Source organism: Amblyomma maculatum, chromosome 8 (assembly GCF_055883805.1).
Source record: "Amblyomma maculatum isolate TAMU_Amacu chromosome 8, ASM5588380v1, whole genome shotgun sequence".
Taxonomy (NCBI): domain Eukaryota; kingdom Metazoa; phylum Arthropoda; class Arachnida; order Ixodida; family Ixodidae; genus Amblyomma; species Amblyomma maculatum.
Window position 1 is genome coordinate 114,355,948 of NC_139351.1, and position 12,204 is coordinate 114,368,151.

The 12,204-nt window shown below is 43.2% G+C and overlaps 1 protein-coding gene across 1 annotated transcript in view; it reads right to left on the reverse strand.

Moving 5' to 3' along the window:
• Positions 1–11,797, reverse strand: part of rictor (rapamycin-insensitive companion of Tor) — a 54,327-nt gene extending 42,530 nt beyond the window's left edge. Inside the window, exons 1-11 of the mRNA XM_084577289.1 lie at positions 11,642–11,797; positions 11,512–11,559; positions 10,812–10,968; positions 9,769–10,091; positions 8,213–8,382; positions 7,858–7,925; positions 6,056–6,123; positions 5,756–5,838; positions 4,872–4,959; positions 4,130–4,220; positions 2,259–2,325 (exon numbers count right to left, since the gene is read on the reverse strand). Coding sequence (XP_084433415.1) covers positions 2,259–2,325; positions 4,130–4,220; positions 4,872–4,959; positions 5,756–5,838; positions 6,056–6,123; positions 7,858–7,925; positions 8,213–8,382; positions 9,769–10,091; positions 10,812–10,968; positions 11,512–11,559; positions 11,642–11,696 — 1,218 coding nt within the window. The 5' untranslated portion in view covers positions 11,697–11,797. The remainder of the gene's footprint in view (positions 1–2,258; positions 2,326–4,129; positions 4,221–4,871; positions 4,960–5,755; positions 5,839–6,055; positions 6,124–7,857; positions 7,926–8,212; positions 8,383–9,768; positions 10,092–10,811; positions 10,969–11,511; positions 11,560–11,641) is intronic.
• Between the last annotated feature and the right edge of the window lie 407 nt (positions 11,798–12,204).

Here is a 12,204-nt window from a genome sequence, read left to right on the forward strand (position 1 = left end):
CAACAAAACAGCCAAACATTCGCCCTTTTCTTTCCCTCCCTACTCCTCACTGCACTTTTACTGTTTGTACTTTCACAATGGCCCGCACCACCTTCTTTTCGTATTTGTGTTTGCGGCCAATTTTATATTTATGCACACTGCGCGCTCTGCCGCTTAGCCCCAATGCTTCTGAGAAATTGGCTTCTCCTCGCAGCCGTCGAGGTTGACGGTGAAGCCATCCCCTAGAAAGCTACGTTTTAATGTCTGCCATTTTTCTGCCTTAAAATATTGGCCTCGCAATTACAGCATTACATGTGCAAGTCTCTGAGATGTCCTAGAATGCATGCATTTTGCGATGTCATCATATGACTAAAACAGTTAGTTTAGTTTATTTGGTTTAATATCCCAAAGCGACTGAGGCTATGAGAGATGCCATATTGGAGGACTCCATTCCAGGAATTTCGATGACCTGGGGTTCTTTAAAGTGCACTGAAATCGCACAGCACAGACGCGCCCAGCATTTCGCTTCCATCGAAAAGCGGCTGCAGAGGCCGGGATTCGATCCCGCATTCTTGGGAAAAGTAGTCGAGTGCACTAACAACTGCGCCTCATGGCAGGTATTTGACTAAAATATGTTGTCGAAGTAAAAAGAATGTGTGCCTATCGAAGACAAAGGCCACAGTCTAGCTTGATTATATTGGAGTTTTCACTACACCTTAGCTTTCTTTAGCGGGGTTACTACTGCACATAATGATCTGAGTAACAACCCAGTTGACCCCGAGCTACAAAACTGACTGCCACGAAACAGCAGCAGCAATACAAGCAACTTCACCTTAATGTGATGTTTTGAGACCATACATACAAAGCCAAGCTATGGTTTAATATTCAGCCTGAAAGGCATGTTAAGTTACCGAAGCACCAAGTGGAATTACGAGAACTATTTAACTGCTAACCTGCCACGTCGGGACCGATTAGCACATGCAAAATGATAATGCAAAAAACCAAATCACGGTATCGGGTAGTGGATCACACTACACTAGTCTCTTAAAGAATGTGGGGAGCAGATAAGTTGCTATTTTTAAAGCTAATTTTGTGGCCTAAATTGTTTTCTTTAGTTCAGGGACTTTTTGATCTGTTCAATTATTGAGACTATTGTATTTACTCGAACGTAATGCGACCACGAATGTAACACGTGGGGCGACTTCCATACTGCCCAGTGAAAAAAATAAAACCAAGAATGTAACGCGAGATAAGAGCTTGAAAAAGCACCTTTAATAGACATTATGGCCATTGCAGTCTAATCAAAAACGCTCATTATCATCAGAGACCGAATTCTCGGAAACCCAGTCTTCCTTTTCACTCTCGCCCTCCCAGACTCATTGAAAGCCTTTGCGGCCAGGCCTACATTTAAAACACCTCCCGCTACACCCGCCACCCACGTAAGGTAGATTAGTAATGTCTAGCCATCGAGCTGCCACAGGATTTTCGATTCCTTCTGCTATCTTAATAGCCTTTTTGAGGTGAGCGTCATACCGTGCACAGTGCGTTGCCATCGTGTGAAATGCAATTCAACAGAAGTAACCACGCTAATCTACTGCGAAAGACGTAACAACCGTGTGATCAAGGGGACTACATGAATTGAGCCCACGAGAAAAAGCGCAAAGTTTTAATTTTGGATGGATTGGGATTTGGCTGATTTGGCTTCCCTGGTACCCATGTTGCCAACATAACATCGTAAAACCGCAGAAACCGAAACCGAGTGGTGGCAGATTCAATATACAACTGAATCGCAGTATTCGATTATAATGCGAGGGTGGACTTTAAGTGCCAAAAATCATGAAAAAAAATGCGTTATATTCGAGAAAATACAGTATTTTCTAGGTCCCGTGCAGTCTGAAAAATCATAGGGCAAACGAAACAGTCACCATGAAGCAATAAAACACAATGAACCACGCTCCAATTTTCCAGGCATTAAAAAAAAAAAAGCTAACCTACCAACAATGAACACCTGGATAGACAACCCTTTGCAAACTCATACCTTAATCATTGAAATTTTGAGCAATGATACATACCTTAAGTGTTTATATATCTTTAATTGGGTCACTTTCACTACTGGTAAAAAGTACTTGGTGAGCAATCAGTAACAGGCCCTGAAGGGTAAAGCATTTGATCTAGCTAAAGAATGGTTTACAAATGGGCAACATCATGACACTCTCTAGCAGCGAGAAAAATATATATATACATGACAAGATCCAATACAAAGAATGCCCTGTGCTCACCTCTAGAATTCCAGCTTGTACAAAGGCTAGTAAAAGAAGAGCCAAGTAGTTTGATACTAAATTTGACCTGGAAGCGGACAGAGAAAGACAGTTAGGGGAGACCGCCGATTAACTTCGCCCTTTCGAGTCGAGGATACATAGTGGCAGAAAAAATAGTTAAAAGGAAAAACCATAAACAACAGAAAGATGTGTGGAAAAGAAAAACTGCACAGTCGTAAACCTAACCACTGAAGAAATCTCATCTGACCGATTCCACAGTTACGAAGAGTTGCACAATGCATTTGTTACCTTCTAAACGACAAAAAATTTTGTCTATGTCTCACTCCGAAGTCGCATATTCAGAGACAAGTTCTTAGTACTTCTGTCTCTCAAGGAACAAACATCATCAAGACAGTTAATATTAAAAATGTAGGAAGCTAGTGAAACGAACACAACCTTGTTCATCCCCGTTCTGCTTCAAGTCTAATACCTCTGTCACACGGTCACTTTCTATCCTCATTGAACTCGATCTGCACTAAGGTTTTCAAGAAGGATTGAAGCGTTTCGTGCTACACGGGCATTTTCAATGAGCATTGAGAAATTTTCATCGTGTGCGCTTTAGAGCTCGCCGATGACAAGGGTATCGACGACCGCTTTCAAGTCTGCTCGAAATCTCAAGAGCACTTGAGGAAGCAGCTTGAAGTCACGCAGGATCGAGCTCGATTGCACTTGAAAGTTGCCGTGTGACAATCTCGATCTGCATTGAGTTGAATTCAGATCGAGTTCAATGATGATCGAAACTGACCGTGTGACAAGGGTATAATACTAGACCACATAAGTAGGTTTGTGCAAATAGTGGTTTGTGGTCCAAACACAGTTGAGACCATTTACAAAATAACCGCTTGTAGTGCGGGACCGGTTATAATTCAGTCTTCGCAGGCCACCGGTCTGCCTCCCATAGGACTCAATGTAAAGTCACCTCGCTTAAAATGCGGTTGCGGGAAGCGTAATACCGGTTAGCTTTTCAAATCTGCTCGGCGACAGTGCGGTGGCACGGGGCTTCTCTGCATCGCACAGCCCATCTCGCCACTTGTTTAGGGCGCGACACAAGTGCATGGTCTGCGCGCACCACTCATTTTTCTCTCCTTCAGTCTGCAAGCGTTGCTCGTGATTGCCCGAAATGTCGGTGCACCGCTGAAACAGATGCTAGACTAGACGTCTATGACGTGTGTCGAACAATTGCACGAGGCGGTATTTTCGTGATGACAGAACAGTCCCGCCGAAGCAAAGCCGAGGTACGATGTCACGGGCTGCCACAACTGAGCACAACACTAAATGAAGATTGCTCTGTCAACCTCACTGTAAGACTGGTTTTCCAACCAAAATGTCTCGTTACGAGATGCCTCACATTCTTTGTGGGAACGAAAAGCAACAAGTCATGCTTTAGCATACCACGTACAGAACGACTGCAAAGGTCAGCGTGCCCGCCTTCACAGGACTGGGCATGCACTGATAACAAACGCATACGCATTTCTGCGGCAGTAGTCGCAGTAACCTGATCTAAGCGTGCAGCTACTTAGTGGGTTGCTTTTTGTTCACTGATTAATAAGGCATTTTTGAAAAGAAAGCTACCCATCTGAAAAAAAAAAAAAATAAAAAATCATGTTTTGGCTATAAGGTAGTACCGCTTATATAGTGCGGAGTTATGCAGCGTCCCCGACCTATGTTACAAACTGTCTACACTGTAGTAATTTTCTATCAACAATTTCAAGGCGAATAGTCTGAATACTTTTCGGGCATATAACAAGAAGAATCTTTAACACCATCTGATTTCCCCACACCAAAGGCCATCACATGAAGAAATTCATGAAAAGAATAAACGCAATAATCACCTAAGTTTACAAGGCGGTGGTAAAAGATCACAAGCTTCAGCGACAATGAAGCCCTCATACAGCTTCCATGACTCTCGCATGGCTGTGCGATCTGCGAGAAGAGAACACAAATCAAGTGATGCCGTCACTGTATGTCACAATGAGCTCATTGTATTCGATAGCAGTCACACGCAACACTTACTGCTGAGTACTTACAGTGCTTAATGACCGTTAAAATTCTGCACACCGCAATCAATACTTATCACCTGGGCCTTATTATTCAAGACTTATCAATGACGTCAAACGCTTGCAGACAAGGTTTGTCTGTAATACTATAACACAGGGCCCTCAGGAGCTATTTGAATAAGCAAATAAGACCAGACAACATTCCACAACTGCAGTGAGCCAAAAAAAAAAGGGTTTTAAAAGAAAAAGCCCAAGCCATTTTTTTTTTCATTCTAATTATCAGAACAAAGGAATTAAACTAGGCTGCAGCTTAGTCAAAACATCCAATAGAAGTAATCTGCCTTTTCTCCCTTTTCTCTCTTTCATTCGGCTCGGGGCTTGCTTTGGTTCAGTGTTGATCTGTTTTGGTGCCAAGGTAAGGCAAGCCAAACCAAAGGAAGAACTCAAGGTGAGCTACAATTAGCGACTCACGGTGTAAATGCATTAGAGCTGCAGTTTACTCACTGGTAGAAATGCAGAGTAAAATGTGAGAGCAGCAAAGGGCGTGTGGAAGAGTAGCAGTACAAGAGAGACTCACCAGCCGACCTCATTGCCGATTCAAAATCACTCGTCCACTCCGGAGCGTGCAGGCAGAAGACGTCGAACAGCAGCTCGAGAATATTTTTCTGCACGGGTCACGAAACAGATCTGCGTTCAGCTCATCTGCTCAATAATCCAAGCACGCCTGTACAGCAAATTGTTTGAGAGTGAATTTCCTTCGCTTTCAAACAATATTTACATCAGTGTTTGCACGAAAGGAGTCAACAGCCGAAGACACAAAGGAAAGCATCAGGGATTTGTTTCTGAATGTGAAGTAATAACTAAATCATGGAGAAACCTAGTTACAAAGTAGAAGAAACGACATACCGCTGGTGGGGATTTGCATACCTCATTATCCCTGCACATGTTTGCTGATTATCTTAACGAGGGCTTCGAATCTGGGGGCGTCAGCATCATATGGGTAGCGTAAGAGGGTTATCAATAAGCTCCTTCTCTCTCCATTCAATCACATTCTATGTGGCACTCATGATTTCGCACGACGTTTCTGACCAATCACCTCCACAATTAGTTATTACATCACATTCATAAAAAAAAAAGTCCTTGTGCTTTCTTTTGTGTCACACAGCCCGTTGACTCCTTTTGTATCTCATAACGAATCTCATTTTCTCCGCATTTTTGTGCTAATCAGGGTTTGTGGACCCTCAAAATGCATTTTTTATCCCTTTATTTTTTATCATGCACCGGACAAGTGGATATGGAACAACCAGGCGACATTCAATTTGTCCTGATTTCCCCGTTTTATGACAAAAGCAGTCTAGAGGATTGGCTTTATGACATCAAAGCCAATCCTCTAGACTGCCTTCAAGACTGGCTCTTCAATTTTCTGCTGTGCACACCGTTGCAAAGCCTGAGAAATCTCACCCTTGTGTCGGGAAGTGGCAGACACAGCACCTCAACCAAAGACTGAAGACCGGACGGTGGAGGTCTGCAAAAGTACACCATCCCTGGGAGGAAGTAAAAAAAAGCCTCGCAGTTAGGTTACATCTGGCAGACTGGAAATATGTGCACTCATCAAACACTGGTAACAGCTGGTAATGCCTTACAAAGCAACTGGCACTCCTGGAAAACAATTTGCAAATTGATTAACAAAATAAACCTACATTAAAACGGTGTGTTTGAAGAGTAAGCTTGTGGCCTGTGGTGAACAAACGAGAGACTTACCAGGCCAGGACCTGAGGACCGAGGTCATGGCTATCCGGCTGGACTGAAACCTGAGCATCTTGTCATAACTGCAAAGCAGAGAAAGAATGACGAATCAGAGAGGGCATACACATATTACACGCATAGGAAGGAAGATGCAAGGCATTCAAGCAAGGTTATATCACACTTTTCTATACACAGCTAGAATATGACATTACATAAGTAGTTCACTGTTTCGGCAACCATGGACACTTCTAGACACAGATAAACAGAATGGTTTTTGTGTGTGGAAGTAACCAAAGTGGAAGCAGTGTACTTAACTGAAGTAGTCAGTGTCACTATATAGTTTTTTTTTTTTTTTTTTTTTTTTTTTTTTTTTTTTTTTTTTTTTTTTACTTTCAAGTTGTTTGAGCTGGTTGACTTTATGTAGCACTGCTTGTAGGTGCTGGTTCCTTTTTAGCTTTCTGAATGCTCGCACACAGCTTTCAGGAACTACTTCTCCAGTGAGCTGCAGCAGCGGTAGATCAGGCCTCTTTTGTACTGCTGTCTCCACTGTATCTACCTTAACAGGCTTTTTTCTAGCCTCAGCTTGCTGCTCTTCTATCCACAGCTCGTGCACAGCTTGCACAGAGAATCTCCATGCTTTAACCGAAGGATAAGCGACACATGGGACAGTCGAAGTTTGCATTCTCAAAGTATGTTTAAGCAGATAATTCTCGCAATGCTGCTAATTACACAGGAACATTATTTATCATGTTACGATTATCATGCAGACTGCAGGAGCTGGTCAAACCACTGGTTCATAAGCATGGTGAATGTATGTCCCAGGATTCTTTTCACCGATGTCAGTGCAAGCGATGAGTAGGTCAACATTCTCAAATGCAAATTGCAAATTGAAGTTTAATGTCTATCAGGGATGCCACTGTGGACGGAGAGGGGGTAATTTGGCCAACCATAGTCCTGACACCATTTTTTAAGTTTAATGTTTATCAGGGATGCCACAGTGGAGGGAGAGGGGGTAATTTGGCCAACCATAGTCCTGACACCATTTCTGTATTTCGCCTCTACTGATGTAAGGCTGCCACAAGAGGGTTCAAGCACACAGCCTAGGGTACATTCACGAAGTTTCCCATTTGCTCACACGCACATCTGTAAGTAATAAACAAATGCAAGAGAGCTTTGCCTGGACAGTGTTGAGGGAAAGCAGATTGAAGGCATGATGCAGTGACACACACAGCAGGTTCCTTGTACTGAGATCTTGTCACTAAACCATACTTTTTTTTTAAATGCTAAATGTTTAGAATCGAGCCTACTTGCAACGGCCGCAGTGGAGGTGCCATCGATATATGTAATAAGACTGCAGCTAATAAGTAATCATAAAAAAACATCTTCTCAAAACAAGTACAACACTACCAAACCTCAAGATATCTAGCACAATTTAAGCAAATACAAGACAGTCATACAGATTAGGTTTGTTCAGCTAACTGCCTAAGCTTAAAAAAAAGATAAGCTTTCGGCTTCTCCAATAAGTAGTTAGTTCAAGCACACAACATTAGGATTTGTAAGGAAAGGCAACACCAGTCCATTTTATCGTTATCTTGAGCAATCACAGATAAACCCTGTGCTGCAAAAAAGCACTTTGTGCGTGAAACTGAAAAGATGAAGTTTTTTTTCCAACATCTCCCTGTGCCGTGAACAGCATGGATTCAACTCCAAGTTGCAGCAGTACAGCTACTACCTTTATCTTTAAAAGAGTCAAGTGGAGCTGGCAATATAACACAGTGTGAAGACAAAAGCAATAGAAAAAAATGAATTATGCTCACCCCAAGTTGTTTTCAGGAGAGTCCGGTGCATATCTGAAGTGGCTGTCAGTGAATGGAGCCACAAGGTACTGGGAAGAAAAAAAAAAGGGGGTGGGGGCATGAAAATGAGTCTATGCAGTGCAGAAGATAAGACGATTCAGGTACAACAAGAGACGGACATTAGGAAAGCTTATCCCTTCCAAGACCCAAAAGTGCATGAAAGTCTGTTCAAAACAAGTAGACACCTACAACTTGCTACGACAAAAGACACAGCAAGCACTGCCTCAGTTGGAATGGAGCAGTTATTATCAGTCGTCAATGACCTCTCCACCAACCTGCGGCATAACCAGAGCTCAACCAGAGCTCAGCAGCTCACCTCAAGGTCAATATCACGGTCGAGCAGCTTCCGAGTGGCCGGGTTGTTGATTGAGTGGAAGATTATGCCCAGAATTGCTTCCACCAGGGGCGGGTGGTGGCAGTCGAGAACACTCTGAAGCAGCGTCCGGAAGCCGCCAGTCTCCACACACAGCTTTGGGTTCAATAATGCTGCATCGTGGGCAACAATACAAACATGATGAAGAAAGACAAGCCAAGGTGCCATGTTGCTATTAGCAGTAGGCTGTACTGCTACTGACCAATGAGAAAAAAGTACTAGCACTTTCTATACTTTCAATATGAACAGAATACGAAGTCAGTGACAAAAAAAATGAACATTTCGAGCGATGCTTTCATGAAAGTTGAATCCATATCCATATGATGGCTATACAATAGTGGAAAGGAGTCTTTTTTCATGTGCCGGCAAGCATATATGTCATTTGTCACATGGTTTCACCTCTCCACGTTGTTTCCCATCCAAGTTTTAATCATATGTGCCAAAAGCAAGTCATGCAGTGCAAGTTGGTTTACGCTACAACTTCTGAACATCAGCAATGCGTGCGTTGAAATATGAATGCGCTCAATATTAGACTACATAAAAAAATGAGAAATACATAAGAGACGACTGAGTGTCTTCTATGTGTTCCCTTTTCTGTGTAAGCTAACTTTAACTCTGGTCCCAGTCTGAAGAACATGTTTTAATTCCCACGAAACTTTGCAGGACTCAAACTTGTAAATAGAAAGACACGCCTCAAATGCTGATCAACAAAAAAGAACCGACTTGACTAACCCCTGAATTTGGTTGGTTTGTGGTGTGCAGGACTCAAATTTGTAAATAGAAAGACATGCCTCAAATGATCAACAAAAAAGAACCGACTTGACTAACCCTTGAATTTGGTTGGTTTGTGGTGTTTAATGTCCCAAAGTGACTCAGGCTATGAGAGACGCTAACTGGTGAATTTGTGCCAACATTTTCTCACATTATGTGAAAACCATTGGATACAGATGTAAACCCCACTTTAAGTAAGCAACACAAATATGCTTTTGTGTGGACTAGGGTTAGCACACCTGGATCTGAACACAAAGGTCCGAGAATCTCACTCTCCCATCTCGAAAGAGATGCCCAAGTCAGCAGCTTCTACCAACTTGGCCATGTCATGTGGTCTCATGATGTCACATAGCTCAACATCATTGCCTAGCCATGTCACTTGCCAACTACCACAAGAGGCAGTAGTTGACATTTTTTACCTACAACGGCAACTTCAGATTTTCTGGAGACTGAGACATTGAGTGCTATCACGTTAAAAGCTAAGGAACAAGTAATCTGTCTTAAAGAGGAGGAGGGGGTAGATAGAGACAACAATGTACGAAAGATTGTCCTCTTGCAATGAGTAAAGGGCAGCTTCAGAACTGATAGCATGGCTTCAGAAACGTCAACTTCAATAGCACGCATCTTCTCTGGCTTGTCACCTCAGCCCCGAGGCAATTAAGACAAAAACTAGACAGCCTGTCACACTGTAATCGCTTAACACATTGCTGCACGCACTGGAAACATACCCAGCTCACAAATGGTGGCCAGACAGGCACGGACAAGGTCGTCCGTTTCCTTTGCTCCATCCGCCGCAACGGCAACAAGGCTGCGGGCCAGCTGAGGAGGCAGCTCATGGGGCGCCACAGCAACTAGGCGTCGCACTAGCCGCAGAGCTTGAAGCCGCTCTGTGCGACTCTCCAGCGCGGCGTCAAGCGCCCGCGCCACCAGAAGCGGGATGTGCGATGCCACAAGCGCTCGAGCTGCCTCAATGTCGCGGACAAGATGGCGGAGTGCACGGAGACATCCTGCTCGCACCTCGCTGGCTTCATGAACCAGTAGCACTCGGAGGCTGCACAAGTACACACGTGAGTGGCACTCAGCTCAGAACGTAACTTCCATGATCCTTATGGCAATTAAACACTTCCATGCTTGGCAGGTGCCAATGAAATACAACTACAACTCTGAGAAACTAAACATCATATAGCAGAAGTAAACAAGATAACAAGAAATGATAAAAGCTAAACAATACACCTTAGCCAAAAAACAGTCATTGGTTAGCATAGGAGGGTCCTCTTCAAAAGATGTGAAACAAATGTGTTATCATTAAATGCTTGCAATCATGATCAGTACAAACAAATTGGCGATAAGGTTTGGGCAAATCTGCAATGCAGGCAGCAAAACAAGGAACATCGAGAATATATCATAGGCTGTATGCTTTCCCTTCTGGAAAAAGATGCAATTAACAACTCATCCTTCTGGCTCCACCACAACTTGACCATGTAACCACAGTTTCCATCTGACCATACATGAATGCATTAGTTGCAGTGGATAAAAATAAAACGAATGCTAAGTAAGTTCGATTAGAGAACCATTAAAGGTGTTTAAAGCAAATTAAAAAGCAGGCACATAACATATCAAAAAGCATAACACATTTTTCTTACAAAAAGAAATCGTTTACAAGTGTTACTTTTCAGCGGTAAACGCCGCAATATGCTTTTACATCCAAAACCGCCCCTACAAGGCAGGCCTGACAGAGAAACTAAAAGGTGAAGGTAGACATCAAACTCACCAACAGAACACATCTTCTAGAGTAAGTCCAAGTTCTGTTTCTTCCGTGATCCGCGGACTTAATTTGACGAGACAATTGAGATATGCGATTTTTCTCTGCTTGCTAGCATCTCTGCGTACGAGACAGACGAGGATCTCCCTCAAATTGTCCGCCACACCTGCACAATTTCGATCGAAATCGGCACAGTGAGAAATCGGCAGGAAAACAGAGACAAAATGCGGCAACAAAAAATATTTCTGTTGTTCGTCACCGCGAAGGTAACGGGCGCAAGCACTCCGAACGACATCAGCACTGTCCAAATGCGATGAAACAGACGAAACTTTCGCAAGCTCCGCTGCGAAGCTTTTTCTCATTTTGTTCCTAGGTAGCTACTGGCTTTGCACGAATAGGATAGGTAATGCACTGCGATGTCTCCCAAATATTTAATTAGTTCAAACGTTACTGACCGACAGAATGTCGAAAAACAACACAAGATAATTGAGCAACATAACGGTACACTACACACGAACATAAACAAACGCTCGACATGCAACAAGTTGTGTTTACGATGCACTAACAGCTGACTTGTCCTTGTGAGCCAGTTTTGAAGTCGTAAGACACTCGTGCCTAAGATATCAGCGTGCAAACATGCCAAGCGTCCCACCACAAAAATAAATCCATAAATGTTCGGGCAACTTATTCAGAAACTGATAAGCCTAACCTTTGGTTAAATCAAGGTGAACGGTCTCTTCCTCGCTGTCATGGCGCCCTGGAATTAAAAGACGGATATGTGACTTTTTTTAAGGGGCTGAAGACATCAAGAGCCGTCAATAAGAGAACCATTGGCTTACTTCTTAACGAACGGCCGCCTCTCGAGCTCCGCTGGCGGAACATGACATGCGCCATGTTTTCTTGAGAGGCGTTCCGGTTTAGGCCATTGCTGCGCCAAATGCGGCCAAACAAGAAACTTCTAAAGAGAAGGAATGTATATTTTTACGCTCATAAAGGCAATTAAGCTAGAAAGAACTATAATATACCCCAAAAAACTGTTACAGTGTCTCATTTGTTCATTTGAGCGTCGCAATTTTGAGGAACTTAGCGTAAGCACCGGTAGCAGACGGTAACATGTCAACAGCTGATAAACTTCTTTCTCAACGAAACTTCTTCCTCCGAAAAAGCTTCTTCCTCCATGAAACCAAGTAGTCACACGTACGGCACGTAATGTCAGTGTGCGCATTTTTCTATATAAATTGCGCTGCGTTGACATGACGCTGAGGCGGTGCCACTAAAAGCCTCTCAGAACCTGCCGTGGCGTAAAAGCGTTCAGTTCAGCGAAAGTGCTTCTAACCAATCACAGAGTGTTCCGAAACTGAACGCAAACCTTTCAAAGACGTCGTCAGCCATTTGAAACTTT